Source organism: Malaclemys terrapin, chromosome 13 (assembly GCF_027887155.1).
Source record: "Malaclemys terrapin pileata isolate rMalTer1 chromosome 13, rMalTer1.hap1, whole genome shotgun sequence".
In the NCBI taxonomy this organism is placed as follows: Eukaryota; Metazoa; Chordata; order Testudines; family Emydidae; genus Malaclemys; species Malaclemys terrapin.
Genome location: NC_071517.1, coordinates 6429663 through 6457172, shown reverse-complemented (window position 1 = coordinate 6457172; position 27510 = coordinate 6429663). Strand labels below are relative to the sequence as shown.

At 40.3% G+C, this 27510-nt stretch overlaps 1 protein-coding gene across 1 annotated transcript in view; it reads left to right on the top strand.

Annotated features, from left to right (window-relative positions):
* The window catches only part of GNA13 (G protein subunit alpha 13), a 46581-nt gene extending 19071 nt beyond the window's left edge, over positions 1–27510 (top strand). Inside the window, exons 3-4 of the mRNA XM_054047177.1 lie at positions 10845–10895; positions 21427–27510. Of these exons, the coding sequence (XP_053903152.1) occupies positions 10845–10895; positions 21427–21999 (624 nt within the window). The 3' untranslated portion in view covers positions 22000–27510. The remainder of the gene's footprint in view (positions 1–10844; positions 10896–21426) is intronic.

The window sequence follows — 27510 nt, the reverse complement described above, 5'->3', positions numbered from 1 at the left end:
AAGAGTAATATCCAGAAAGTATTTGGTGTGTTTTTAGTATATTTTATGTAGAGTAAAAGCTCAAAAGAGAATAGAACAGCATTTGTTCTCCATGGGACTGTGGTTTGGGAACCCCTAGATTAGTCTGATTCTGCAGTAAATGGTGGATGGGAGATTAAACAGGTATTGCCGGTTTACAACAACCTTTTAAAAAACTTCTTTCCCCTTGTTTCTACTAACATGGTTAATGTTCAAACTGAAAATGTTAAATTTGTTTCACCAATTACTTGTTTGACCGCTTTGTTTTCCTTGTCAGTTGCACTTTAACTCATAATTAGTTTCACTTTTTAGTTTTCATGTAGTATCAAGTTAGTGTAATGGTTGGATCACAAATCCCACAGAGGTCTTTTTAAAAAAAATCCAAATTACAGTTTGAGTTTTGGAAAATAGTGCCGTTGCTTATTTCTTGTGAAATCCTTTCAACAAATAATAAATGCGAGGCGTAATCTACATGATAGTGTCTCTTTAACAGTAGAGTTGATTCCTTTCTGCTGACTGAACAGTGAGCAGTAACAAGCAAAGCATTTCACATTTCATTCTGTTTTGAGTCTAAAGTTTACCTTGTTCTTTCAGGGCAGATACTGAGATAGGAGTTGTGTTAAAGCAGTCTAGAAGTGAAGCCTTCTCTTCCACAACGGAGTTCTGATTGGGGTTTGGCTTTTTTCTAAGCATGTAATGTTGTGCACAGAAAGTGCTTAAAAAAGAAAATAAGATGTTTTGAGCAGAGGTGGGACGAGCTGTGATGTGCTTGTAACTGACATGCTTACCCCAGGAAAAGTATTTTGGTGTTCCCTGTGAAAACAGGAGAATTTCAGTCACAGATAGACTGGTTGTGTAGCTCCCTAGACAGATTGAATCTAACACTTAGTCAAAAATCAGAAATCACCCTAAACTGCATATTACAGACTTAAAAACTGAATATCCTACTAATGTATTCAGGAACTGACACGAGTGATGTATTGTTTTTAGTATCTGATCTCTATATACAGTATCAGTGCTTTAGCTACTTCTAAATTATATTAGACAAAGATTGTTTGTTTACAGTTTTAGGCCTTGACACTGCTACATTTAAAACTGTACAAGCAGTAACCCTGTTTTGACACACTGTATTCTTGAATGGCTTTCTTGCTATTTTGATCAGATGTGACTGGAGCTTTTACTAACACTACTCTTTGACTAGTCTAGCACTTTTTTCTAACTGATTTTAAAAAAATCTGTTTTAGAGAAGGGACAGCCTCTTCAGAGGCTAGAGGATAATAGTGGTAGTTGGGACACAAGTTGTTTCCCTTCTTCCACTGACTTGTGTGATGTTGGGCAGGTTGCTTAACCTTCCAGTGCCTCAGTTTCCCTATCTATAAAACAGGGAATATTCACCTGAGGCCCTGCGTTCCTTGGTGAAAGGCACTTCTAGCAGTATCCACATGGGAAGCAGTACAAATTTAATAAAAATAGGTAAAGATTGTATACATGAGAGGGAACCCACTACTGAACTGTGGAAAGGTGGGAGGGGTGACTAGAGTGAGAGTAGTTGAATATGAGGTGAGGGGGGGATTACTCCATAGAATCCCTGAAAACTCAATTGGAAGTTGTTAATGGATTCTTGGCTGAACTAGGAAGCCAGTGAGTGACTGATGTGGTGATGGTCCTACCAATGTCTGCAGAGTAGCCTACCTATGACGTTAGACATTCTAAAGTTCACATGGCTTCAGGAAGCCATGAGGCTGGAATTGGCATAGCTGTGGCTGTATGAATGTGGCTTTCAGTGGATGTAGGATCAGGAGTTCAAGGTCAAACTCTCACTCAGTCTTGATGACAAAGGACTTTAATCTGGCCTAGTTTTATTGGTCTAACAAACACAAACCCAAGGAAATTCAGAGTTAAGGTGACTGTCTAACTCAGCAATAACTGAACTATATTTATTGCTAAGATTCCAAAATACTGCAAATGTTACTTAACATTGATGGCAGCAGTGTTGCTTCATGATCAACCCACTTGGAAATGAGCTGTAATGAGTTTGGGGAAATGAAGACTAAAGGCCCCTTGCTTTGCTAAACCCACACACACCTGCTATGTATTTGGATAAAACAGTAACCAAAAGCATGCACACTTAAACTGTAGTTTTGAGGTTTATTAAGGTGCTGGCATGCTACAGAATTAAGGATCCTAACTTCCCCCCAACCCTGTTTTCATAACCAGGCTATCTGTGTTAGTTTTCATGGTTTGGGCACTATCTGCACCCCAGACACACCCTCTAATAGTATTAACATTGTGATTACCTGTTGCTCTTAGCGCTGGCCAGGGCTTCTGACTACTTACTTAGCCTTTTCTCCTCTTCAAAGTACAAATAATGTAGGGGAACAGGAAACATTGATAGTGAAGAACTTAATACTGAGTGGGTTCCTTAAATCCCGGACCACTTGCAATTAGAAATGTCCTTGGTTTCTCTTTCTTGCCCTACTCAAGGATAATCCAGTTCCTTGGGGGAAACCTGTAGGTTTCCCCTTAACCTAACATAACATAAGAATGGCCGTACTGGATCAGACCAAAGGTCCATCCAGCCCAGTATCCTGGCTACTGACAGTGACCAATGCCAGGTGCCCCAGAGGGAGTGAACCTAACAGGTAATGATCAAGTGATCTCTCTCCTGCCATCCATCTCCACCCTCTGACAAACAGAGTCTAGGGACACCATTCCTTACCTGTCCTGGCTAATAGCCATTAATGGACTTAACCCCCATGAATGTATCTAGTTTTCTTTTAAACCCTGTTATAGTTTTAGTCTTCACAACCTCCTCAGGCTAGGAGTTCCACAAGTTGACTGTGTGCTGTGTGAAGAAGAACTTCCTTTTATTTGTTTTAAATCTGCTGCCCATTCATTTCATTTGCTGGCCCCTAGTTCTTATATTATGGGAACAAGTAAATAACTTTTCCTTATCTACTTTCTCCACATCACTCATAATTTTATATACCTCTATCATATCCTCCCTTAGTCTCCTCTTTTCCAAGCTGAAACGTCCTAGCCTCTTTAATCTCTCCTCATATGGGACCTGTTCCAAACCCCTAATTATTTTAGTTGCCCTTCTCTGAACCATTTCCAATGCCAGTCTATCTTTTTTTTTTTTTGAGATGAGGACACCACATCTGTACGCAGTATTGGAGATGTGGACATACCAGGGATTTATAGAAGGGCAATAAGATACTCTCCATCTTATTCTCTGTCCCTGTTTGAATGATTCCTAACATCCTGTTTGCTGTTTTGACTGCTGCTGCACACTGTGTGGACGTCTTCAGAGAACTATCCAGGATGACTCCAAGATCTCTTTCCTGATTAGTTGTAGCTAAATTAGCCCCCACCATATTGTATGTAGAGTTTTTTTCCAATGTGCATTACTTTACATTTATCCACATTACATTTTGTTGTCCAATCACTTAATTTTGTGAGATCTTTTTGAAGTTCTTCACAGTCTGCTTTGGTCGTAACTATCTTGGGCAGTTTAGTATCATCTGCTTTCTGGCTCTCTGAGCTCTGGTCAAGTGAAAAAGTTTATCTGCAAACTTTGCCATCTCACTGTTTACCCCTTTCTACAGATCATTTATGAATAAGTTGAATAGGATTTGTCCTAGCACTGACCCTTGGGGAACACTACTAGTTACCCCTCTCCATTCTGAAAATTTACCACTTATTCCTACCCTTTGTTCCCTGTCTTTTAATCAGTTCTCAATCCATGAAAGGATCTTCCCTCTTATCCCATGACAACTTAATTTACATAAGAGCCTTTGGTGAGGGACCTTGTCAAAGGCTTTCTGGAAATCTAGTACACTATGTCCACTGGATCCCCCTTGTCCACATATTTTTTCACCCCCTCAAAGAACTCTAGTAAGACATGATTTCCCTCTTCCACATGTTTCAAATAGACTTATCAGTCCAATGTTGTTCTGTTGGATCTGCATCCAAACTGGGACACGTGAATAAAAACGTTTACACTTAGGCTATGTCTACACTACATACATTTTAGCGACACAGCTGTGCCGCTACAGCCATACCACTAAAAGGCACACTGTGTAGCTGCTATTTGTCTGCAGGAGAGAGCTCTCCTGCCCACAAAAAAACTCCTCCTCCCCGCCCCCCAAACAAGCTTTGTGGGCAGGAGAGCTCTCCTGACAAAGCCCTGCTCACACCTGTGATTTTTGTCAGCAAAACTTTTGTCGTTCGGGGGAGGAGGGTTTCAGACCTCTGAAGGACAAAAGTCCTTCAGGTTCCAGTGCAGATAATGCCTCTGGGCTTTTCTACACTGGCACTTTACAGTATTGCAACTTTCTCACTCGGGGGTGTGAAAAAACACCCCCTGAGCGCTGCAAGTTTCAGCGCTCTAAAGTGCCAGTGTAGACCATGCACCAACACTGGGAGCTATTCCCCTCGTGGAGGTAGGAATTTTTTAGCTTTCTCCCAGCGCTATGCCATGACCGCACAAGCGTGGCAGTGCTTTAACGTTGCCAGTGAAGACTTATCTTCAAGTTGTGTTATTTCAAAGTCTTAGGGCTCTTTAAAGGCTATCCCTATTGAACAAATAGCAAAACACACATGCTCTACTAAAGTCCTTTAAAATTTAATTGTGAGAACAACTTGGCCTGGTTTTAATTTTGATTACTTGGTTTGCATGTAAATTAACTCACTTTGTTTTTGTCAGTGAATTGGTGCCACTCAGTAACTATTCTGGTTTAAAGGGAGCATTCATTCGTTTGCTGTGCGTTTCAGTCCAAGGAAAAGTTATTTACTTGTTCCCATAATATAAGAACTAGGGGCCAAAATGGTTACTTTCCTTTAAATGCTAGCAGTATACTTGGGCCGTTAACAGTTCGTTTGTTGTTGAAAGTTTTAGCTTTTAAGAGGAGTTCCCAAGAAGTGTATTAGACTTGGGGAGCTTGCTAATAGTTTTTATAACCCACTAGTCTCTCATGTAAGAAGAATGACTGAAAGCACATCTAGTTATTGCTGCTGTCTTTTGGTGAAGGAAAATTGGACTATGCATCTATGACTTAGGTAGAAACAGGCTGGATTTGTAAAAACTTAATACAACACTGAAAGGAAAGCTGCTGGTTAGAATGTCTGCCTTCATAAGGACATATTAGGTGTTTTCCTCATAATTTGTTTGAAACATGACTTGTGTGATCGCACTAAAATAGTTTGCTTTGACTTTCTTCAGTAGAGATCACAAGACTTCAGGAGGCACACAAGCTGTCTGAATCAAACCTTTCTGAAAATGGAATTTTTGACAGTTATGAATCAAGTTATTTAACAGTGAGCTTCCTGTGGTTTACACAGACTTCTGAATCAGAGGGAGGATTGAGGTCTGCAGCTGAGCTGAGCCTGGACAACTTTGATTCCAGTTAAACAAAAGAACACATCTATGAGCATTCAAAGCAATTGGCTGAAATCCAAGAGAATGATAGAGGTCTATTTTAGTTTTGTACCAAAGGTGCAAAGGCTGATGTTCGAACAGAGGAAGATCTTGTAAGGCCACCCCTGCAAACCTAATCTCCAGAAAGCCATGCATCTTGCTGTATCATAGTGAGTGTATTTTAAAATACTGCTTTATCACACCACTCGTTGCTTGAGCACATTTGTCACCAAAGTGAAACACTTCAGCACATAAGTTGTCATGCAGAATTCTGTCCTTGGATCAAGTTGTTTTACCTCTTCACTGATATTAGCATCTTCATGTTTATACTTAACCATTCCCTCATTATGCGAGATCCTTGAACTGTGAAAATAAAGCTTAACAGCATCTTTCAAGCATTGTGTATATATACCACTCTGACAATGAATTTATGTAAACCACGCTTTTGGAGATCACTGCTTGAAATTCCCATATTTTCAAATGTCAGAACAAAGTAGCGTTCACTTCAATTTCAAGTACATTGAGGCTCCCACTTAAGCTTTGCCTTAGCCACGCGATAATGTTGTATATGTCTTACCAAACCAATGCCTAGTTTACACTTAAAATGTAGGCTGACATAGCTACATCAGTCGGGGTTGAAAAATCCACACCGTTGAGTAATGTACCTATGTTGACATAACCCTCAATTACAGATGCAGCTAGGTCGACCAGAAAATGCTTCTGTCAACCTAACTACCATTACTCAGGGAGGTGGTGTTCCTATACCAACAGAAAAACCCCATCCATTGGTGGAGGTTGTCTGCACTATGTGGTTATGCCAGCGTAGCTACAATGCCGTAGCTATGCTGGTCTAATCCCCATAGTGTAGACATTTCCCAAGTTAAGGGAACCATGCTAGAATGCGAATTTTCCAACTCATTACATCCCTGATTCTGCTAAGTTGATCCCTACCTCAGTTTTGTAACCGTTCCCTGAAACAAAACTTGAAAATTCAGTTTGTGTTGGGGTTGAGTGTTTTTTTGTGGGTGTTTTTTTGGGGGTTGGTTTTTCAACTTTGATTTTAAAAAAATAAGTCCTGAAAGTTTGTGTTAACCTTAAAATATCAAAAATCCAAGTCTTGTCTTCGTTGACTTTTGCTCATGGACTTGGTGGGTTTTTTTTAAAAACTTATCTTTATTTTCCAGAAATAAACTTATTCTCTCATTTCTCCATCTTCTTCTTCTACTTCTCTGATGTACAGGACGTTGTTACATCTTATAAAACTTCACCAAGGTGTCCTGACAACGCACCATCTATGTATTCTTCCGTGTTTGCAAGCTGCATGTTCATGTAGCCGTCGACAGACACCAGGTAGCGGATCTCAGGATAGATGATGAGCTTTTAGCTTAGTTTAGGAAATAGAGGCATTGAGTTTTTAACAAAGGTTTCCTGTCTCACAAGTGCTCAGTAGGCACTAGTTTAAATGAGTGTTAAATTGGAGTTTAAAAATGTCTGTTCCCCTTTCAGTCACTTGGATTTGTCTTTCATGATGACACTTCACTAGTTTTCCAGTCACCATAGACTTGGTGTACCCTCGACTTTGTTCTCATTTTCTAATTCTTACTATCACTGGTGCCGCTCTAGCAGTACTGTGAGCACTCGCTTAGATGGGGCGACTCTTATTCTTACATCATGTCGTTTAGATATACTCTGAGCAGCTGTTGGAAAAAAGATTGTTTGGGATCTTGGATGCAAACTGATATAAATACTAAAGTTCTCTCAAATGCAAACTAAACTGGGGGGAAAAAATTCCTAATCTTTCACTTAGCCATCCTGGGTATTACAAGTAACAATAGTAGGTTTAAAGAAAAAAATTAGATGTGACTGTATCCTTTAAACAGAATTGTAATAGTTGCTGTCTTAGTCCTCTTAAATAAGGGCACACTTGTCCTTTAATCCACATAATATGCATAAGACTTTTCTATCCTCTGTATTATTAAAAAAAAAAAGTGTATTAGTGAAGAATATTGTCTTATTTTTGGCCTCAGTAGGTCTCATCATATATACACACACACACACACACACACACACACACACACACACACACACACACACAGCCCTGAAAGGAATTATTAAATGTGCCATATTGTCCTTGTACCCCTCTCTCTCTATATATACACACACATACACACACACACACAGCCCTGAAAGGAATTATTAAATGTGCCATATTGTCCTTGTATCTTACCTGTACATTCCAAGTGCTCTGTGGGGACTAGATATTCTATTTTTTCATGAGTGATATTTACTGGCTTTGCATGATTGGGAATAGTGTGTTTGAGCAATTCTTAAATCTACACAAACTTTCTTATTAGACCGTTCAGCATGGACGACTAAGTGAACAATGGTGGGGCTGTAGTCAGAGCAGTGCTTAGTCCACTAAAATTGAAGGGGTGCAAGTGAGGCTGAAATGATCAGTAGTCAAGACTCTAACTTTGAGTTGTGTAATGTATAGAAATGACCTGGGTAAGGAGAAAAGACTCTAAAGCTAGAGACACAAGGAGGAAAATGTAAATTGAAGTCCACAAGAACTGAGACTCTTACCTTCTTAGAGGTAATATAAGGTTGAAGCCTATTGTCGGGAAGTTTGCCCCGTTGCTGTCCCATCGGTTGTGTGAATGGATTTCGGTAGATAGGGTGGCTGTCATTCCAGCCCAGAGAATGGACTCTCAGGGTACGTCTTCACTAGCAATGCTAAATCACTGCCACAGCAGCACTTTAACATGGCTTGTGTAGTCGCCGCGGCATAGTGCTGGGAGAGAGCTCTAAAAAATACCTCCATGAGGGGAATAGCTACCAGCACTGGGAGCGCGGTCTGCACTGAAACTTGCAGCGCTCGGGGGTGTTTTTCACACCCCTGAGCGAGAAAGTTGCAGTGCTGTAAAGTGCCAGTGTGGACAAGCTCTCAGGTTAAAGAAGTGGGGGAGGAAAATCTATACTTTATATAAAAGCATCCTTGTAACTGGAATATTTATTTCCCTTTGTTTTGTTTCATAGCTTTTTCTGACTCTCTTAAAATGGCCATCTTCAGGACACATCTTCTGATGCAGCAGCAAACAAGCTAAAAACCCAAGTAGAAGTAGCTTTCTCAATGCAGCTGTTGAAGCTTTTGAGCATTAGTTTGTAAACTTACTGTCAAATGCGTAGTTATAGAGCATTGCCATTACTGTGTGCTAATGTATTTTGCATTCATGTGATCAGGAAATCCCCTCTTCTGGAAAGAAGCTTTTGGTGCTGCTTTATGACCTTTATATGCTGTGGTTTAGGTTGTGTGCTTTAACAGAACAATCACTAGTGTGACAATAAGCTCTCAGGACTTAAATGAAAAGGTAGTAACAAATTCATTTAAATGCAGAAGAGTTAAGGCCTCATTAGAGCAATATAGATTCCTTAGACCCCACTATTCTGTTTGATTTAAAAGTTCTTTTTGAAGGTTCTTGGGACAACATTAGACTATCTAAGTCCATATTTAGGTACCTAAATAGTCTGATTCCGCCCCCCCCCCTTCCCCCCCCTCCCAAAAATGTTGAGCACCTAACAGGCCCCATTAGAGCCTAAATAAGGATTTAGGAACTTAACTTTAAACATGCTTTTTAAAAAATCTTGTCCTAAATCTTTAAGGTAGAAAAGGTGTTTTGGATTAAGAAAAGATGGAGTCAGGAGACCTGGCATTTCCTGGCTCTGCTGCAAACTTCCTGTGTTTGAGCAAGTCGCTTTTCTATATTTTTCCTTAATAGGAATGCCCGCCCGCCTCTCCCTCACAATTTATGAAGCACTGAGCTTTTGTAGTAGATGGCATTGCAAGTGTGAAGTCATGTAGTCCTGTAGTCATGCTGAACAACCACTGCCTTCCTCCAGCAAACTTTGAAATCTGTTACTGTTTTCCAATACTGTAGTTTGTCAGTTTATTAAAAGTATGTGACATTAAACCCGATATAATATTATATATGATAGTGGTTCTTTAAATACTCGTCTGTCCCTTTAAGTACATCAAGCATAGGATGACTCACACCGAAGTCCCTGCCTTGTCTAATTAAAGGCTTGGGTTTTAAAACTGCAGTTTTACTGTGAGTATAGTGTATACTTGCACCAGGTGACTTCTACTCCTACAAATGAAAAAGCTGACAAAGATACTTAACCTCTGAGCCTGTCAGAACTAGTCAGAAGTTTCTGGTGTCTTGATTACGTTAATGTCCTAATGTCCTAATGCCTGCTCAGACTTCCCATTTTAATGTTGTCTGCTCTGGAAAGGACTGACCTTCTCCATCATTTTTTAAAATATTCATTCTTAAGCAAGGGACCTTATCCAAGATATAACTCTGCTCCCTTATCTTTAGTTCTGTTATGACTAAATGTAATACCTCCTAATCTTGAATATTTTACGTAATTCAAAGTCTCTTGATGCGCAGATTAATTTTATGTACTGTAAAATCTAGTTGACTTCCTGCGCTTACCTTCACTGGCAGAGTAGTATAGACTGCTCTCTAATTGAATTGCTGGCCAAGTAAGCCATATTTGGATTGCTTTGTAGTTAAGAATTGGTGAAGTGTAACTTGTTATGACACTAACTATCTCAACAAGGCATTTCAGTTATAACACTCTAAGTTTGTCATTTGGCATCAACCAAAAATAGAATTATTCAAGCATCTATAAATTTTAGTTTTTGCACCTGAGGGTGTTCAGAATTGCAATTGCCACATGCAAGGGTTGGTATTGTCTTGAATTTGAAAGATCGTCTGTTCAGGAGAAGAAATATTATACAGAATTGCAGCGTGGACCACTATTCATAACTTCCTAAACAAGGTGTGCTTATCCAGGTGGTCTTTGGCAAGAAGGCTTATACCAATGTTTTAGATTCATCCATTCATTGTGGTTTTACCTTTCCATCTGTTGCTACTTGCTATGCTCAACAGCTAGCAGGGCCTGTAGAAATGGGAGCTGACTTCATTGTGCAGTTTAAATGAACTTATCTCAGTTGACCTGTATGTACCCAGGCAGCTATATTCAGACTACTCAGGAATAGCAACAAATATTAAATGCAATATTTTATGCTGAAGTTGAGTCTGAGGTTTCTACAGTGATTACCCAAATACACAGCCCTAATAAAAATGTGACAATCCTAAACTTTAAAATAGTTCTTTTTAACTATTACAAATTAGACTGTCCCTGCTTTTTTACATGGTTGAATATTAATCTCCATTAGTATCAAGCTCATTAAACTTCTTTACATACAGTTGCATACAGAATTTATAAAAGTCGCTGACTAAAGCTTTTATACCAAGAATGTTTGGTTTCAGTAACTGGACTTCAGAATGTAAACTGCTGTGCCATCTGTGAAAAACACTGATGAGTTCATTTTGTTTTTTAGGGGGAATCTGTAAAATATTTCCTGGACAACTTGGATAAACTTGGAGAATCGGTAAGTTTAATTTAGTTGGGAAGTTTAAATCCAGGTTAGTCTTGGATATCATTAGGGATTTTGTTGATTCAGTTTAAATATGTAACTTGTATGTGGTAATTGGGGAGTAGTGCTTTCATCTTGTTTTAGTAATTTACATGACCTACAGGTTGACTGGTAAAACAGTCAAACATGAGTGGCTGTGGGTATGGATAGGGCCATACCAAATTCGCAGTCCATTTTGGCCAACGTCATGATCGTAAGATTTTAAAAATCCTAAATTTCATGATTTCAGCTATTTAATTCAAAAATTTCATGGTGTTATAATTATAGCGGTCCTGATCCAAGAAGGAGTTGAGGGGATGGAGGGGGACAGTGCTACTGTAGGAGGGGTTGCGGTACTGCTACCCTTACTTCTGTGCTGCTGCTGCTGGCGTCGCCTTCAGAGCTGGGCGGCTGGAGAGCGGCGGCGGCTGGCTGGAAGCCCAGCTCCAAAGACAGAGCTGCTGCTGCCTGAAGACCTGGGCCTTCAGTCAGCAGCGACCACTCTCTGGCCACCCAGCTCTGAAGGCAGCAGCACAGAAGTAAGGGTGCCATGGTATGGTATTGCCACCTTACTTCTGCGCTGCTGCTGGCAAGGTGCTGCCTTCAGAGCTTGGCGGCCAAAGAGCAGCAGCTGTTGGCCAGGCATCCAGCTCTGAAGGCAGCACCCTGCCAGCAGCAGCGCAGAAGTAAGAGTGGCAATACCGTGACACCCCTAAAATAACCTTGCCCCACATACACAACTCCCTTTTTGGTCAGGACCCCCAATTTGAGAAACACTGGTCTCCTCTGTGAAATCTGTATAGTCTAGGGTGAAAGCACACACAAGACCAGATTTCACAATCCGTGACACATTTTTCGTGGCTGTGAATTTGGTAGGGCCCTAGGTATGGAGTAGAATAGCGTGATTGTCCTGTCTGGTAAAACCCTCAGAAAACAGCATGATAGTGGCAAGGAAAAGTCTGTGGATACAAATTGCAGAGTCAAGCAACCACCACGGAACTCTACAGAATATATGAAGTCAGTAATTTTTCCATAGAAAGCACATGGTGCTGCTGTGTTCTGAAAATGTCTGCGGAAATAGAACTGTTTCCATATTTGTTGTACTTAATTTGAAAATCAGATGTGCTCTTTTTACAAATAAAAAAATATGGCTTTTTCTACCAAGCTCCCACTGGGATCTAAAAGTCGAGCTGGATTTACTGGGTTCACATATCCCTTTCAATAAAGGTTCTGACGTTAGCTACTCTCTAACTATTCTGATGATGCATGAGCCATGTTTAAATCCAGCTCAGCTTCTTCTAACACTACTAATAGGATTCAGAAGTGGTAAGCTTATTTCCATGCACACCGGGAGCAGATCTGTTAAATACGGTGGTTTTATATTTAGTCATTCTTATGACCATAAATGTACATTACAGAAAAAAAAATTAATTTGCTCTTTACAAAGTGGTTATCCAGATTGTGTATTTTGGTGTCCTGAATTTGCTAGTAACACTGTACGTCCATTGATCTGCATGGCTCTGGGACAGTACAGATCTAATTATTGACACTCAAAGATGCCTCTTGCTAGAAAACTGTGCTTAGATGTAAGAAACCTCTAGAACAAGAAATTGTGACTGTACAGATCACTGTTACATTTTATAATGTGCCTGGCATACAACACAGTTAATATAAATTTAACATGGGATGGAATCTTTGTGTCTGCTTTGGAAAATGTTTCAGCGTTCCATTTTCCATGGGATTGTATTGCCTCCTAATAATGACAGCCATTTTTGATTGTAATTTTTGGCTCATGAGCTTGTGTGTATATTCATGTCCAGCGGTCTTGTTTTGCAGAACTTGTGCCTGAAAATTGGCCTTACAATGGGAAGATAACATCAAACCTAACTGCAGAGACACTGCATCTCTGTTATATTCCCAGCCATAGGTGCCAACTCCGGGGGTGCTCTGGTGCTGGAGCTCACACACACCCCCGGGGGGGAAAAAGGGTCCTCAGCACCCCATCAGCCACAGCTGTTTGGCATCTCGGGGAGAGGCTAGGGGGAGGGCAGAGAGCCACGGGCAGGCTCAGAACTCTGGGAGGGGGTGGACTGGGGGCAGGAAGAGGCAGAGTGAGGGCAGGGCATTGGAGGGAGGCGAGGAGCGAGGGCGGGCCTTGGTGCAGCACCCACAGGGAAAAATAAAGTCAGCACCTATGTTCCCAACAAATGCTTTGAAGCCTAATAATACCCGATACTTAAGAACATAAGAACGGCTAAACTGGGTCAGACCAATGGTTCATCTAGTCCAGTATCCTGTCTTCCAATAGTGGCCAGTGTCAGGTGCTTCAGAAGGAATGAACAGAACAGGCAATCTCCGAGTGATCCATCCCCTATTGTCTGCTCCCAGCTCCTGACAGTCAGAGGCTAGGGACGCCCAGAGCATGGAGTTACATCCCTGACCATCTCGACTAATGGCCATTGACAGTCCTATCCTCTATGAACTTATCTAATTCCTTTTTTGAACGCTGTGATAGTTTTGGCCTTCACAACATCCCCTAGCAACAAGTTCCACCAGTTGACTTTGCATTGTGTGTGAAGAAGTACTTCCTTTTTGTTTGTTTTAAGCCTGCTGCCTATTGATTTCATTGGGTGACCCCAGGTTCTTGTGTTGTGATAGAGTAAATAACACTTCCTCCACACCGTTCATGATTGTATAGACCTCTATCATTTCCCCTTCTTTAGTCGTCTCTCTCTGAAGCTGAACCATACCTCAGTCATTTTTGTTGCCTTTCTCTGTACCTTTTACAATTCAAATATATTTTTTTCAGATGGGGTGATCAGAACAGCATGCACCTAATTCTTTCTTTTCTTTTTTTGCAATGATTTTGAGTGAGGAGAGTCTAAGCTATCATCTAAACTTAAACTATATGTGGAACCAAAACAAAACCTTTCCTAACTTGATTATCAGGTTAGATCTCGCATCACTTACCGAGTCTCATTTAGAAGTTCCAACATCAGTGCTGCTTGTTTGCCTTTTGCCTTATGGCATCTGTCTGAAGTAATAAAAGGAGTACTAATTGTTTGTCTCTAGTAGCCACCCAGGTGGCTTTTTTAACTTCGTTCAGATTTTTCACACCCATTGTTATGCCTGTCCACACATGAAATTTAAAACAATCATTTTGAGGGCTGCTTCTGTTTTGCAGCCACCTTAAAGTTCTTAATCAGAACTATAAAAAGGAATGATAGCAATATACGAAATTCCAGTTAACTATAGATTCATAGATTCTAGGACTGGAAGGGACCTCGAGAGGTCATCGAGTCCAGTCCCCTGCCCGCATGGCAGGACCAAATACTGCCTAGACCATCCCTAGTAGACATTTATCTAACCTACCCTTAAATATCTCCAGAGACGGAGATTCCACAACCTCCCTAGGCAATTTGTTCCAGTGTTTAACCACCCTGACAGTTAGGAACTTTTTCCTAATGTCCAATCTAGACCTCCCTTGCTGCAGTTTAAACCCATTGTTTCTGGTTCTATCCTTAGAGGCTAAGGTGAACAAGTTCTCTCCCTCCTCCTTATGACACCCTTTTATATACCTGAAAACTGCTATCATGTCCCCTCTCAGTCTTCTCTTTTCCAAACTAAACAAACCCAATTCTTTCAGCCTTCCTTCATAGGTCATGTTCTCAAGACCTTTAATCATTCTTGTTGCTCTTCTTTGGACCCTTTCCAGTTTCTCCACATCTTTTTTAAAATGCGGCGCCCAGAACTGGACACAATACTCCAGCTGAGGCCTAACCAGAGCAGAGTAGAGCGGAAGAATGACTTCTCGTGTCTTGCTCACAACACACCTGTTAATGCATCCCAGAATCATGTTTGCTTTGTTTGCAACAGCATCACACTGTTGACTCATATTTAGCTTGTGGTCCACTATAACCCCTAGATCCCTTTCTGCCGTACTCCTTCCTAGACAGTCTTTTCCCATTCTGTATGTGTGAAATTGATTTTTCCTTCCTAAGTGGAGCACTTTGCATTTGTCTTTGTTAAACTTCATCCTGTTTAACTCAGACCATTTCTCCAATTTGTCCAGATCATTTTGAATTATGACCCTGTCCTCCAAAGTAGTTGCAATCCCTCCCAGTTTGGTATCATCCGCAAACTTAATAAGCGTACTTTCTATGCCAATATCTAAGTCGTTGATGAAGATATTGAACAGAGCCGGTCCCAAAACAGACCCCTGCGGTACCCCACTCGTTACGCCTTTCCAGCAGGATTGGGAACCATTAATAACAACTCTCTGAGTACGATTATCCAGCCAGTTATGCACCCACCTTATAGTAGCCCCATCTAATTTGTATTTGCCTAGTTTATCGATAAGAATATCATGCGAGACCGTATCAAATGCCTTACTAAAGTCTAGGTATACCACATCCACCGCTTCACCCTTATCCACAAGGCTCGTTATCCTATCAAAGAAAGCTATCAGATTGGTTTGACATGATTTGTTCTTCACAAATCCATGCTGGCTATTCCCTATCACCTTACCACCTTCCAAGTGTTGGCAGATGATTTCCTTAATTACTTGCTCCATTATCTTCCCTGGCACAGAAGTTAAACTAACTGGTCTGTAGTTACCTGGGTTGTTTTTAGTTCCCTTTTTATAGATGGGCACTATATTTGCCCTTTTCCAGTCTTCTGGAATCTCTCCCGTCTCCCATGACTTTCCAAAGATAATAGCTAGAGGCTCAGATACCTCCTCTATTAGCTCCTTGAGTATTCTAGGATGCATTTCATCAGGCCCGGGTGACTTGCAGGCATCTAACTTTTCTAAGTGATTTTTAACTTGTTCTTTTTTTATTTTATCCGCTAAACCTACCCCCTTCCCATTAGCATTCACTATGTTAGGCATTCCTTCAGACTTCTCGGTGAAGACCGAAACAAAGAAGTCATTAAGCATCTCTGCCATTTCCAAGTTTCCTGTTACTGTTTCTCCCTCTTCACTAAGCAGTGGGCCTACCCTGTCTTTGGTCTTCCTCTTGCTTCTAATGTATTGATAAAAAGTCGTCTTGTTTCCTTTTATTCCCGTAGCTAGTTTGAGCTCATTTTGTGCCTTTGCCTTTCTAATCTTGCCCCTGCATTCCTGTGTTGTTTGCCTATATTCATCCTTTGTAATCTGTCCTAGTTTCCATTTTTTATATGACTCCTTTTTATTTTTTAGATCGTGCAAGATCTCGTGGTTAAGCCAAGGTGGTCTTTTGCCACATTTTCTATCTTTCCTAACCAGCGGAATAGCTTGCTTTTGGGCCCTTAATAGTGTCCCTTTGAAAAACTGCCAACTCTCCTCAGTTGTTTTTCCCCTCAGTCTTGATTCCCATGGGACCTTACCTATCAGCTCTCTGAGCTTCCCAAAATCTGCCTTCCTGAAATCCATTGTCTCTATTTTGCTGTTCTCCCTTCTACCCTTCCTTAGAATTGCAAAGTCTATGATTTCATGATCACTTTCACCCAGGCTGCCTTCTACTTTCACATTCTCAACGAGTTCCTCCCTATTTGTTAAAATCAAGTCTAGAACAGCTCCCCCCCTAGTAGCTTTTTCAACCTTCTGAAATAAAAAGTTGTCTCCAATGCAGTCCAAGAATTTGTTGGATAGTCTGTTCCCCGCTGTGTTATTTTCCCAACATATATCCGGATAGTTGAAGTCCCCCATCACCACCAAGTCTTGGGCTTTGGATGATTTTGTTAGTTGCTTGAAAAAAGCCTCATCCACCTCTTCCACCTGGTTAGGTGGCCTGTAGTAGACGCCTAGCATGACATCTCCCTTGTTTTTTGCCCCTTTAAGCCTAACCCAGAGACTCTCAACACTTCCGTCTCCTATGTCCATCTCTACCTCTGTCCAAGTGTGTACATTTTTAATATATAAGGCAACACCTCCTCCCTTTTTCCCCTGTCTATCCTTCCTGAGCAAGCTGTACCCATCCACACCAACATTCCAATCATGTGTATTATCCCACCAAGTTTCAGTGATGCCAACAATGTCATAGTTGTATTTATTTATTAGCACTTCCAGTTCTTCCTGCTTATTCCCCATACTTCTCGCATTTGTATATAGGCATCTAAAATACTGGTTTGATCTTTCCTCCCAGTTTTTTCCTGACTCTCCTTTCTCTCTGCCAATATAGCCCACACTCCCTCTTGTTTCCGACTCATTTGGTCAAACAGACTCTAACTATGCCTTAGAGTCTTTAGCTATAAATACAATAAATAACTTCATTTCTTTAGAAATTGCATCTTGAACTAAAATTATTTTAGTCACTTATCAGAATGGTGACTTTGAAAGTTGGATAATAGTATTTAATTGTAAATCACAAATGTTAAGAGGTGTAGTTTTCTTCAAAATCATTATCTTTTGACGGAAATGACTAGATATATTCAGGCAAATGCAAGGTAATTTTGTTATGAAAATGTAAATATAGCTTTGGGTAGGTTCTCTTGGTTTATTCTTTCCCATTTGTGTATTAGAGCACAGCTTTTTGCTGGAGGTTAAAGATTATTTTTGTACTTTGGAACTGTAACAGTTTATGGGTAGAAGCACTCACTACTCCTGTCTCATGCAAACAGACTGATGCAATGAAGTTACACTGTTAATGAACAGATATGACTATGGTCTTTGTTCCTTTAACATAAGGAAGCTAGAGAGATTAGCATGTCTAAAACCTGCTCGTTCAGATTGTTTGACCAGGTCAACAGAATAAGGAAATCTGTTCTTGTTTACATACACGATTCTAACCAGGCGTGTTTATTTCAAAGCTGAATTGTAATTTTCTGTATTTTTTCCGTATCTTTCTCGCTATTGGTCAAGTAGAACATTTTATATAGGACCTTAGCTTTGCATAGCATGTTAGATTATGGCTATGGTCCTAGTTCTCATCAAGCTGCTACATGTGCGTGTACATGAGCAAGTATAAATAGCAGCGTAGCCAGGTAGCACAGGCGGCAACAGCAGAGGAACAGCCAAGCCGCGCAGGTACGTACTCTGCACAGCTCTGTCGTCTCTCTGCTTCCTGTGTTACCCCAGCTAGACTGCTATTTGTATTCGTTCTAGCTCTCATTGATCTATCACGAGCTTGTGTGCATGAGTAGGGGAATCCTATCCCTACCTCAGCGTGGACATATCCTCAGAGACACGGTCCCTGCCTTGAACAGATGCCAATCCAGATTAGGCAGACGCAGTGAGTCACACTAGCAAGTGACACATTCTGATATTTCTAAGTAGGTTGGGAGAGCAGACAGTTCAGGAGTGGAAGTAGAGGGTGGAAAATAAGGCCAAAGTAGAGGGTTTGGAGTTTGGCTCCTTGGAATGAGAATGTTACCTATTCCGACCTTGCTTGTTTTGTCTGTAAGTGTGGGAGAGCAGGAGAAAAGGAAATGGCAAAGCTGAGAAAGGGGGCGGAGTCCTAAGGACAAGGTTGAGAGTGACAGGAGGTGAGATGCAGGCTGAGGAGATGATGTTTTAGCTCATGGACATGGGATGTTTCAGGGAGGCCAGTGATGGAGTGTCATTTGTACTGGCTAAAAGAACAGTAGCGTGATCCAGAACGTTGGCAGTGAGGATTGAAAGGAGGGGATGACTTAAGAAATTGTACAGGAGCAAGAAGGCCTCACAAGTCTAAATGTGAAATAGAAAGGAAGGAATTGGTGCCCTGTGGTTGCATGTATGACAGGGAAGAGTGGATCAGACTGTGGGAATGGAGAAAGGAATTGGAAGGAGGTGAAATTCAGCTTTTTTTCCTATGCTTAGGCATTGGGAAACCTATGAGGAGATGGGAATTGATGGAATCTTCTCAGTTGGTGGTGCCTTCAACTATGCACAGACTACTTGACATTCACATTGCCCTTTACAGACTGTGTACAATTTGATTAAATGTAGCCAATTGTGAAGTAAAATGTGGTGGCTTTTATATGCCAGTAACACTAAACAGTCTTTAAGAGGGGAAGTGAAACACTTTTTTTTAATTGAAATTTAAGCTGAATGTTAATGCCCAGTTATGAGACTAACCCAGGTGTCCTGGTCACTGATGGTGCTCTTGCAGGCATATGTATCTTGGGAGCTCTAATAGGTGGTCAGGGTCTTGCATTTTATCTGCTGGAAAGGAATTGTAGAAATATGCTTTGTGCCCTGTTTTGTGTATTTGAAATATGTGTTTAAAAAGTCTGCTTGTCTTTTACCTTAGAAATATCAGGAATATCTGGTCTTCCCTGGCTTTGATGGAGGACCTCTTTGAGAGGGAGTTGATCTCAGGAATGTGTTTGATCTTTTGCTCCTTCACAGAAAGGGTGGTAGTGGTCACTCTGCAGCAATGACAGCCGCTCTCCCAAATGTTCATAGGGCACTGCAGTTAAGTGTGTGTGTTTTTATTTAAAAAAAAAAAAAAGGCATTTTAAAATGCCATCTAAAAATCCTTTCTTAGTTTTCAGTCTCTGATATAATTTCTCAGATTTTCCCGTGTTAGTCTTTTCCTGGCAGACAATGTAATGTTGTAAAGCAAGCAGGAAAACTTATTAACCTTTCAGGCTGCGTTTATCCATGAGACAGGCAAAAAAGGGCAAAAGCCCAGCTTTTTCTTCCATGGGTCACTTTTAAGACAGTAGGTGGAGTTCTAAAGGCTTCACCTTTCCTTCTGAGAAACTAGGTCACGCCGTCATGGATGTATGTCAGTACCTAAAGATGAGAGCAAAGAGGGGAGTCTTGTGGTGGATCAGAAAGTTTCTTGGTAACTGGTTTTTATCAGAATCACCCAAACATCTCAGTTGTGGCCAGCTTGAATAAAAGAATCAGGAGTTTAGAGAAAACTGTTGCTGTTCCCTCATTAGTTTCACTTTTTGATTTTCATGCATTAAAACAAAGTGCTCCTTAAAATCTTCAAACCCATTTTTAACCTCCTAATTTGTAATTTCTTTTAGCAATACTTTTGTTTTAAGCTTAAACCCTTTTAAAATTTCATTTTAACAAATGTCTGTTAAAATAGAATCCCATAATTCCCTATCTGTAAAAGCTTGCAGTGATGTATCTTCTCGTTAATTGTTTTTAAACAGTTTGTCTGAAATTTTATAACAATCCCTTATTGAAAAGAATTAAACCTTCAGGTTTTGTATAGCTTTAATTTAAAGCAAAACAGGCATATTTAGGCATTTCAAAATCTGAACTGTACTACTGTTAAATTCTAGTTTTGTTTATTTAACTATGTTTATCCAGGGGTTTCTTTCGATCTCCAGTAGAAGTTGGTTGAATCAGAGTTCTCTTGACATTGCTTCACAAGTTTTTCCAAAGGTCTCATGTTGAGCAGTGAGCCCTTCATTGACTAGGATTATTAGGAAAAGATCTTTGAACAGATTAAGTGAAGAGAGACTTGCTTTTAAACTTCTCTAGGTTTCAAACATAGCTTTTTTTTTCCGAAACTGCCATGAATACCGAAGCATGACATGTCTGAACAGTGAAGTATAACAAAGGGTTTATATATACCTGGAGAACAAAGCTGTGAACATAAAATTTAGCAAACTGGCTGTTCAGAGGTAAATGCACCAATCAGTAAAATGACTTCTGTGAAAATGGAGAAGCCAAAAATGCATTAGCTGTCTTTAGGGATCAGGTTCCACAACTTTGGCCTCTTGGATTCATCTGTTTAAATTCCTACACTTTGGAAACACAACTCTTTGCACTGAGTATTTTCATTCCATTGGATGTCGCTACTCATAGTGGGACGCCTAGAAACTTTCTCATGCTGCCTGTCTCCCATGAGGGAGAAAGACAACAGGGTGCTGTGCAGGCATCAAGGAGTTCCTTGTGTTTGGATTCTTTGTGATGGCATCTAGGGATTCAATAAAAACTTGGGTAGTCTCAATACCTTGTCAAAACAGTGGTTCTGTTCTTTAATTATGAATCATGATCAACTGAGCAATATGCCAAAGAGGGGAAAGCTAGTGAATGAGTGCTTACTGTTAGAATTGGTAGAATCATTCTAATGCAGCCCTCTGGGGTAAAGGGTGGCAGCCAACAAATGCATATTGTATAACATTATGGGGGAAGGAGACTTGTTACAAGAATCTGTAGTGAGGGAATAAAAGAAGCTGGTGGCATGAGAAACGGGTAATGCTCCTTCCAATATTGTTTCCCTCTGCTACGTATCAAGTGACCTTGGTAAAGTTTCAGTTCTCTAAAGCAGTGTTTCTCAACCTTTTTGATACCAAGGACCAGCTTGTTGCCGCCTTAAACTGCATCGGGGAGATCTCAGGGACTGATGCCAGTCCACGGACCGGTCGTTGAGAAACACTGCTCTAGAGGGATTCTCATTTTAGGATTGGGTGTGTTAATCCCAGCTTTAGCGCCTGAGATCTTTTTAAAATGGAATAGTGCATGGAGACTTGGTTCAAAAATAACTTTCCTTCCAGCTTTTCTAGGTCAGAAGTCTGCTAAAGCCACTATGCTCATTATTGTTCCCTAACTGGCAAACTTTGCTTTATTTTTTAGGATTATCTTCCATCACAGCAAGATATTCTGCTGGCACGAAGACCCACAAAAGGGATTCATGAGTACGACTTTGAAATTAAAAATGTTCCCTTCAAGATGGTTGATGTAGGCGGCCAAAGATCAGAAAGGAAACGTTGGTTCGAGTGCTTCGACAGTGTCACATCGATACTTTTCCTGGTCTCCTCAAGTGAATTCGACCAGGTGCTCATGGAGGATCGGCTAACAAATCGCCTTACAGAATCACTGAACATTTTTGAAACAATAGTCAACAACCGGGTTTTCAGCAACGTCTCCATCATTCTATTTTTAAATAAGACAGACTTGCTTGAGGAAAAAGTACAAAAAGTGAGCATCAAAAACTATTTCCCAGAGTTCGAAGGGGATCCCCACTGCTTAACAGATGTCCAAAAATTCCTGGTGGATTGTTTTCGTACCAAACGCCGGGACCAACAGCAGAAGCCCCTATACCACCACTTCACCACTGCTATTAACACAGAAAACATCCGGCTGGTTTTCCGTGACGTCAAGGATACCATTCTTCACGACAACCTCAAGCAGCTGATGCTACAGTGATGTGCAAAAAGACATTTTTATTTGAATACCTTTTGTGTTTTTAAATTGTGGTTTACAACAGGAATAGAAAAATCCAGGTCCTGTCAGACTTCTCGATGTGTGGCTGAAAGCTGCTGCTGAGCACATTATTGCCAATTTCTGCTGAAATTGAGGCTTTAATCTCTTCCACTGTAGCTTTGAGTTGACTCAGTTATTTTATAGCAAACCTAAGTCCAAATAACCTGTAAGGTGACTAAACTTGACCTCCAGTGCTTGTATGTTGCAAAAAGTATATCTAGAAAATGCACTCCACCGTCAGAATTCCAAGTCCAGACTTCAGTGTAACATTCATCGGAATTACATTAGACTTGTAGTAGTAGTTTTTGAAAACGGTTCCTTTTCACCTCTTCCTTAAAACTATAATGAAGACTGTGATGATATAGCTGACTTTGATTTCTCAGGTCCTTCATTGGTTAGATATTCCATTAATTTCTTGTTGGAGTCATTTAGAAACTAGGAGAATGGTAATAAAGCCTTTCCTGCCTTAAATATAAAGTTTTGCATGGGTTTTTGAGTGTAGGGTATGCTTTAGGTCAGGAAATACAGAAAAGTTGGGAACTGTCAGCATTAATACCTTCTGCCAGAAATGTGTAAAGACTAATATGATCAAGAACTAGTAAATGGCACAGTTCACTCTAACTTCATTTTCTAGTGCATATTTTAAGTACTCTGCTTGTTAGAGCTATAACACAGCACAGAGCGCTATGATCTGAAATGTTGATATGTGGGAAGGAGAAGCAAACTGAGCTTTAGAATCTGTATTCTCACTTTGTCGTCATGCTGAATAGCTTACATCCAGGTACCTTGCCCCGGAGTTTAGGCCGATTTGAAGTGCTTTTGTATCTTTTCACCATAACTTTTACAGTGTGCCTAGTCCTACATCAACAAGCATTCACTAATGCACAGAAGTATTTGCAAACGTAAGTGCCTCCTGTCTTCTGTCCTTCTGCAGTTTTTTCAGTGGCCTTACATGAAGACAAATTCCCCAGACAGTGGCCTTATGCAGATATGGGTAAATAGGCCGAACACCAGTAGGCCAAAAGCCTGTACAGAAAGATGGGCATAACATGTCACAGTAGTAAATGCTAAAGTCTGAAAACTTCAGAGAATCTGTTAGAATCGGGTCTAGAAATCCTGAAGAATCAGAAGAACGGCCATACTGGGTCAGACCAATTGTCCATCTAGCCCAGTATCCAGTCTTTTGGCAGTGGCCCAGTACCAGATGCTTCATAGGAAATGAACTGAACAGGGCAATTTATTGAGCGATTCATCCACTGTTGTCCAGTCCCAGCTTCTGGCAGTCAGAGGTTTAGGAACATCCCTGATAGTCTTGACTAATAGCCACTGATGGACCTGTACTCCAGGAACTTACCCAATTCTTTTTTTAATGCAGTTATACTTTTGGCCTTCACAACATCCAGTGGCAACAAGTTCTACAGGTTGACTGGGTGGTGTGAAGAAGTACTTCCTTATGTTTGTTTAAAACCTGCTGCCTGTAATTTCATTGGGTGACGCCTGGTTCTTGTGTTGTGTAAATAACACTTCCCCGTTCACTTTCTCCACCTTGTTCATGATTTTATAGAGCTCTATTGTTCCCTCCTCCCCCCCCCCCCCCCGTTGTCTCCTTTTGAAGCTGAACAGTCTGTCTTTAATCTCTCCTCATATGGAAGCTGTGCCATACCCCAGTCGTTTTTGTTGCCCTTCTTTGTACTTTTTTCCAATTCTAATCTTTTTGGAGATGAGACGACCAGAATGGACATACTATTCGAGATGTGGTCGTATCATGGATTTATGTAGTGGCATTATGATATTTTCTGTCTTCTGTCGCTTTCCTACTGGTCTGACTGCCACTGCACATTGAGCTGATGTTTTCAGAAAACTACCCACAGTGACTCCAAGATCTTTCATGAGTGGTAACAGTTAATGTAGAACCTCTCATTTTATGTGTAATATTTGTCATTGTTTTCCAGCGTCCATTACTTTGCATCTGCCATTTTGTTGGACAATCACCCAGTTTTGAGATCCCTTTATAACTCTTAAGTCCGAAGCTGACTGCTATCTTGAGTAATTTTGTGTTATCTTAGCTGTCAGCTTTGGACTTAATTGTCTTGAATAATTTTGTATCATCTGCAAACTGTCACCTCTCTGTTTACCCCTTTTTCCAGATTACTTGAATATATTGAACTTGAGGTCCCCTTGAGGGACCCTGCTATTTACCTCTCTGCACTCTGAAAATTGAACATTTATTCCTACCCTTTTTCCTGATCCGTGAGAGGAGCTTCCATCTTATCCCAAAGTATGACCGCTTACTTTGCTTAAGAGCCTTTGGTGTGGGACCTTGTCAAAGACTTTCTAAAAGTCCAAGTACACTGTATCTCTGCAACAGCCTTGTCTTCCTTGAATGTGCCTTTAGCACCTCGATTGTACAGTGCCCCCTCCTGATTGTTTGGCAGGCTTCCTGCTTCTGATGTACTGAAAAAATGTTTGCTGTTAGTTTGTCTTTTGCTAGGTGCTCTTCAAATTCTTTTTTGGCCTGCCTAGTTATACTGGTGCACTAGACTTGCCAACGTTAGTGTTCCTTTCTATTGTCCTCAGTAGGATTTGAGTTCCAATTTTTAAAGGATGCCTTTTTGTCTAACTGCCTTTCTTATTTTGTTTAGCCATGGTGGCATTTTTTGATCCTCTTATTTTTTTATCGTAAGAATACTTGAGCCAAACATGCTACAGAGGGTTTTCTAGAGGTGCCATTTGTCATCAGCTATATTCTGCCCAAAGTTCCATTACAACTAACTCTTGTGGGGTTTCACTTTGGTTGCAGGGCAAAATATACTCTTGGCTGGAACTTTGTATGCCAAAGAGCATGTTATGAAATAAAATTTAGCTTGGCCAATTGGTGTTTTAAAGAAATAAGTTCAGGTCACTACTGCACAAATCAAGTAGTTCTGTTTACCCCTGCCAGTGTTCTGTTTTGCTACCTGCCCCATAGAACAGGTCAATTCTTGTGGCAGAAGAGCAATTTCTTAAGGTGGGTTTTGTCATAGATGCACTGCATGTGTGGCAATAGTTTGACATGTTCTAATAGCTTAAAACAGTCTGCATTGAAGATGGGATCATTTTGGAAGGAGTGGGGGAAGCTTGGGCTCTATTCCCAACTCTGCCTCTGACTTCCTGTGACTGTCATTTAAACTTCTGTGTACCTCATTCTCTCATCAGTAAAATGGGAATAGTGCTTACCCACCACTGTAATGTGCTTAGAAATCTGTGGATGCAGTACTATAGAAATGCAAAATGCTCTTTTTATGCCAAGGAGTTCTGTCAGTCTAAACCAAAATTCACTTATTAAAAAAATTGAAACACTGAAATTTCACATCACAGGATCTGTTTGTTAAAATTGATACCCATGCAGGAATAGCTCCTGTCTCTCAGTGGTGTCAGGCACCCACAAGTCCAGCTGAAGTCAATGGGAGGTGAATGTTAAGGATAAAGTGAAGTCCAAGGGCTTGATTAAGTAAATGTTTCTGAAGAGTCCCTAACAGTGAGTAAATCTGCTTTTCAAAATGCTTCCATACGCCTTGGACTAATCCAAAATACATGTTACTTTGTTTTAGTTAAGTGTCATGTCTGTTCCTCCCAGAAAGGTCTTGTTTACTTAACTAGAATTCTAGCCACCCCTCTCCTTGGATCACTCAGCCTTAAACTTTGACATCAAGACAGGGTAGGAAATTTAGTGTGTGAAACTTCTCTCCGTCTGAAACTTACTCAGACTAATTCCATCTAAGACAATTGTATTGAGGTAAATCATTGATGGTATTACCCCCCCACATACACACACCCTTCCCCCCCCCCCAAAAAATGTATAATTTGGATGCAAGGTATAGTAACGTAATATTGCTGAACAGAGACTGTCCATATACGTACTGAAGCAAAAGCAAATGTGTGATCAAAATCAAACTAATAAAAGTGATTTGAGTGTAAACCAGTAAGTATGGTACAAAGTCAGGACTTAAATTTCCAGTAGAGGTGGGAATGCAGGAAAAATCCTAAGGCTTTAATAAATAATAAAAAAGCTACTTTTAACAGGACTAATTTTCTAAGGATCATTGGCTAGACACTGCTGCACTGAATGATCAGTAACTGCATTGAGCTACGATTTCTATATACCCCTATCTTGTACAGTCTGTACTTGAAGGTGAAAATGGCATTTTAGCAAATGTTCCTTGTGGCATTGTTTAAATTTGTTTGGTACCTGAAAATAAATGGTGGCTGTTCACCAGGTCTTGGAAAAAATCCACTTACCAATGGAGTAGGTCCCCACATTTCTCAGGTGGAATAAGCCATCAGTTCCTGACAAATGTAAGCTCTCATTTTAAAAAGAAAATTCTGGCCCCTCATCTTTTTCCAGAGAGGCCTCTGGCTAATAGGCTTAGTCCTTTGGCTAATAAGTGTCTGGTAAAGGGATTTTAATCCTGCCATCCAGGATTCTAGCAAACCTAAAATGCTTCAAGCATGTCTGTAGTATTCTTGACTCTTGGCTAATACTGACTCAGTATTTTGAACTTCACTTAACTTCAGCAGAAACTTTTAACTAACAGGCTTTTATTCCATCCCGCTGCTAATGTATGTAAAACTTTAATAATAAAAAACCCCACACACCTGATAGTTCTGAAGGCAGCACTATTTGGGATATGGCCCTATGAGTTTATAAGCAAGTTGCCACTTAAAGGGGTGCACAACTATCACAGTCTTCAACTTTCCTGCTGGTTGCCAAGCTAGTCAAGAATCTCTAGGCATTTATCTTTAAAGATGGTTGCAGAAGTTGTTTTCCAACAGCAGCATTTCCTGTTTCAGAATAATCAGTGTTTCGTGCTAAAATAGTCACAATATGACTTTTCGGGTCTTTCTGTATTTGATGGTACCATGATGTAGATGAATCTAAGTTTGTTTGTTTTTTTTTAAATTACACAGCATTGCAATACAGTGCCATTTGCAATTTCTTTGCCTTGAACTTGAAAACAAATAATTGAATTGCAGAATATTTAACTGCTTTCCTGCGCTTTCAATAGCAGTGAGAGCTTACCTTCCATGAAGCCTTATGAAAAATATTTTGTAACATCCTCATAGATACTTTATCTAACAATCAAGATTTGTATTTGCTTTGTATAAATGTTTGTGGCTTACAGTTTTTATATGTGTATCTTTTATAACTTTCCAGGGGCTAACAGCATCTTTATATTGTACATTGCTCTCCTTGCTTTAGTTCAGAATTGGCAATAAATTATTTCTAAAGAAGGTCTTAAAGAAAAAAGCATCACTTGCTTTTATAAAATGGTTAAATTACTAATAGATTAAAGCCTCTTACAGTCAGTTGTACATTGCTCTGTACATACTCTGCAAGTGTTGCGTTTCAGCTATTAATATTTGCCTTGTGTTTAAAAAAAAATTACTGACGATAAATAAACATATTCAGCCTCA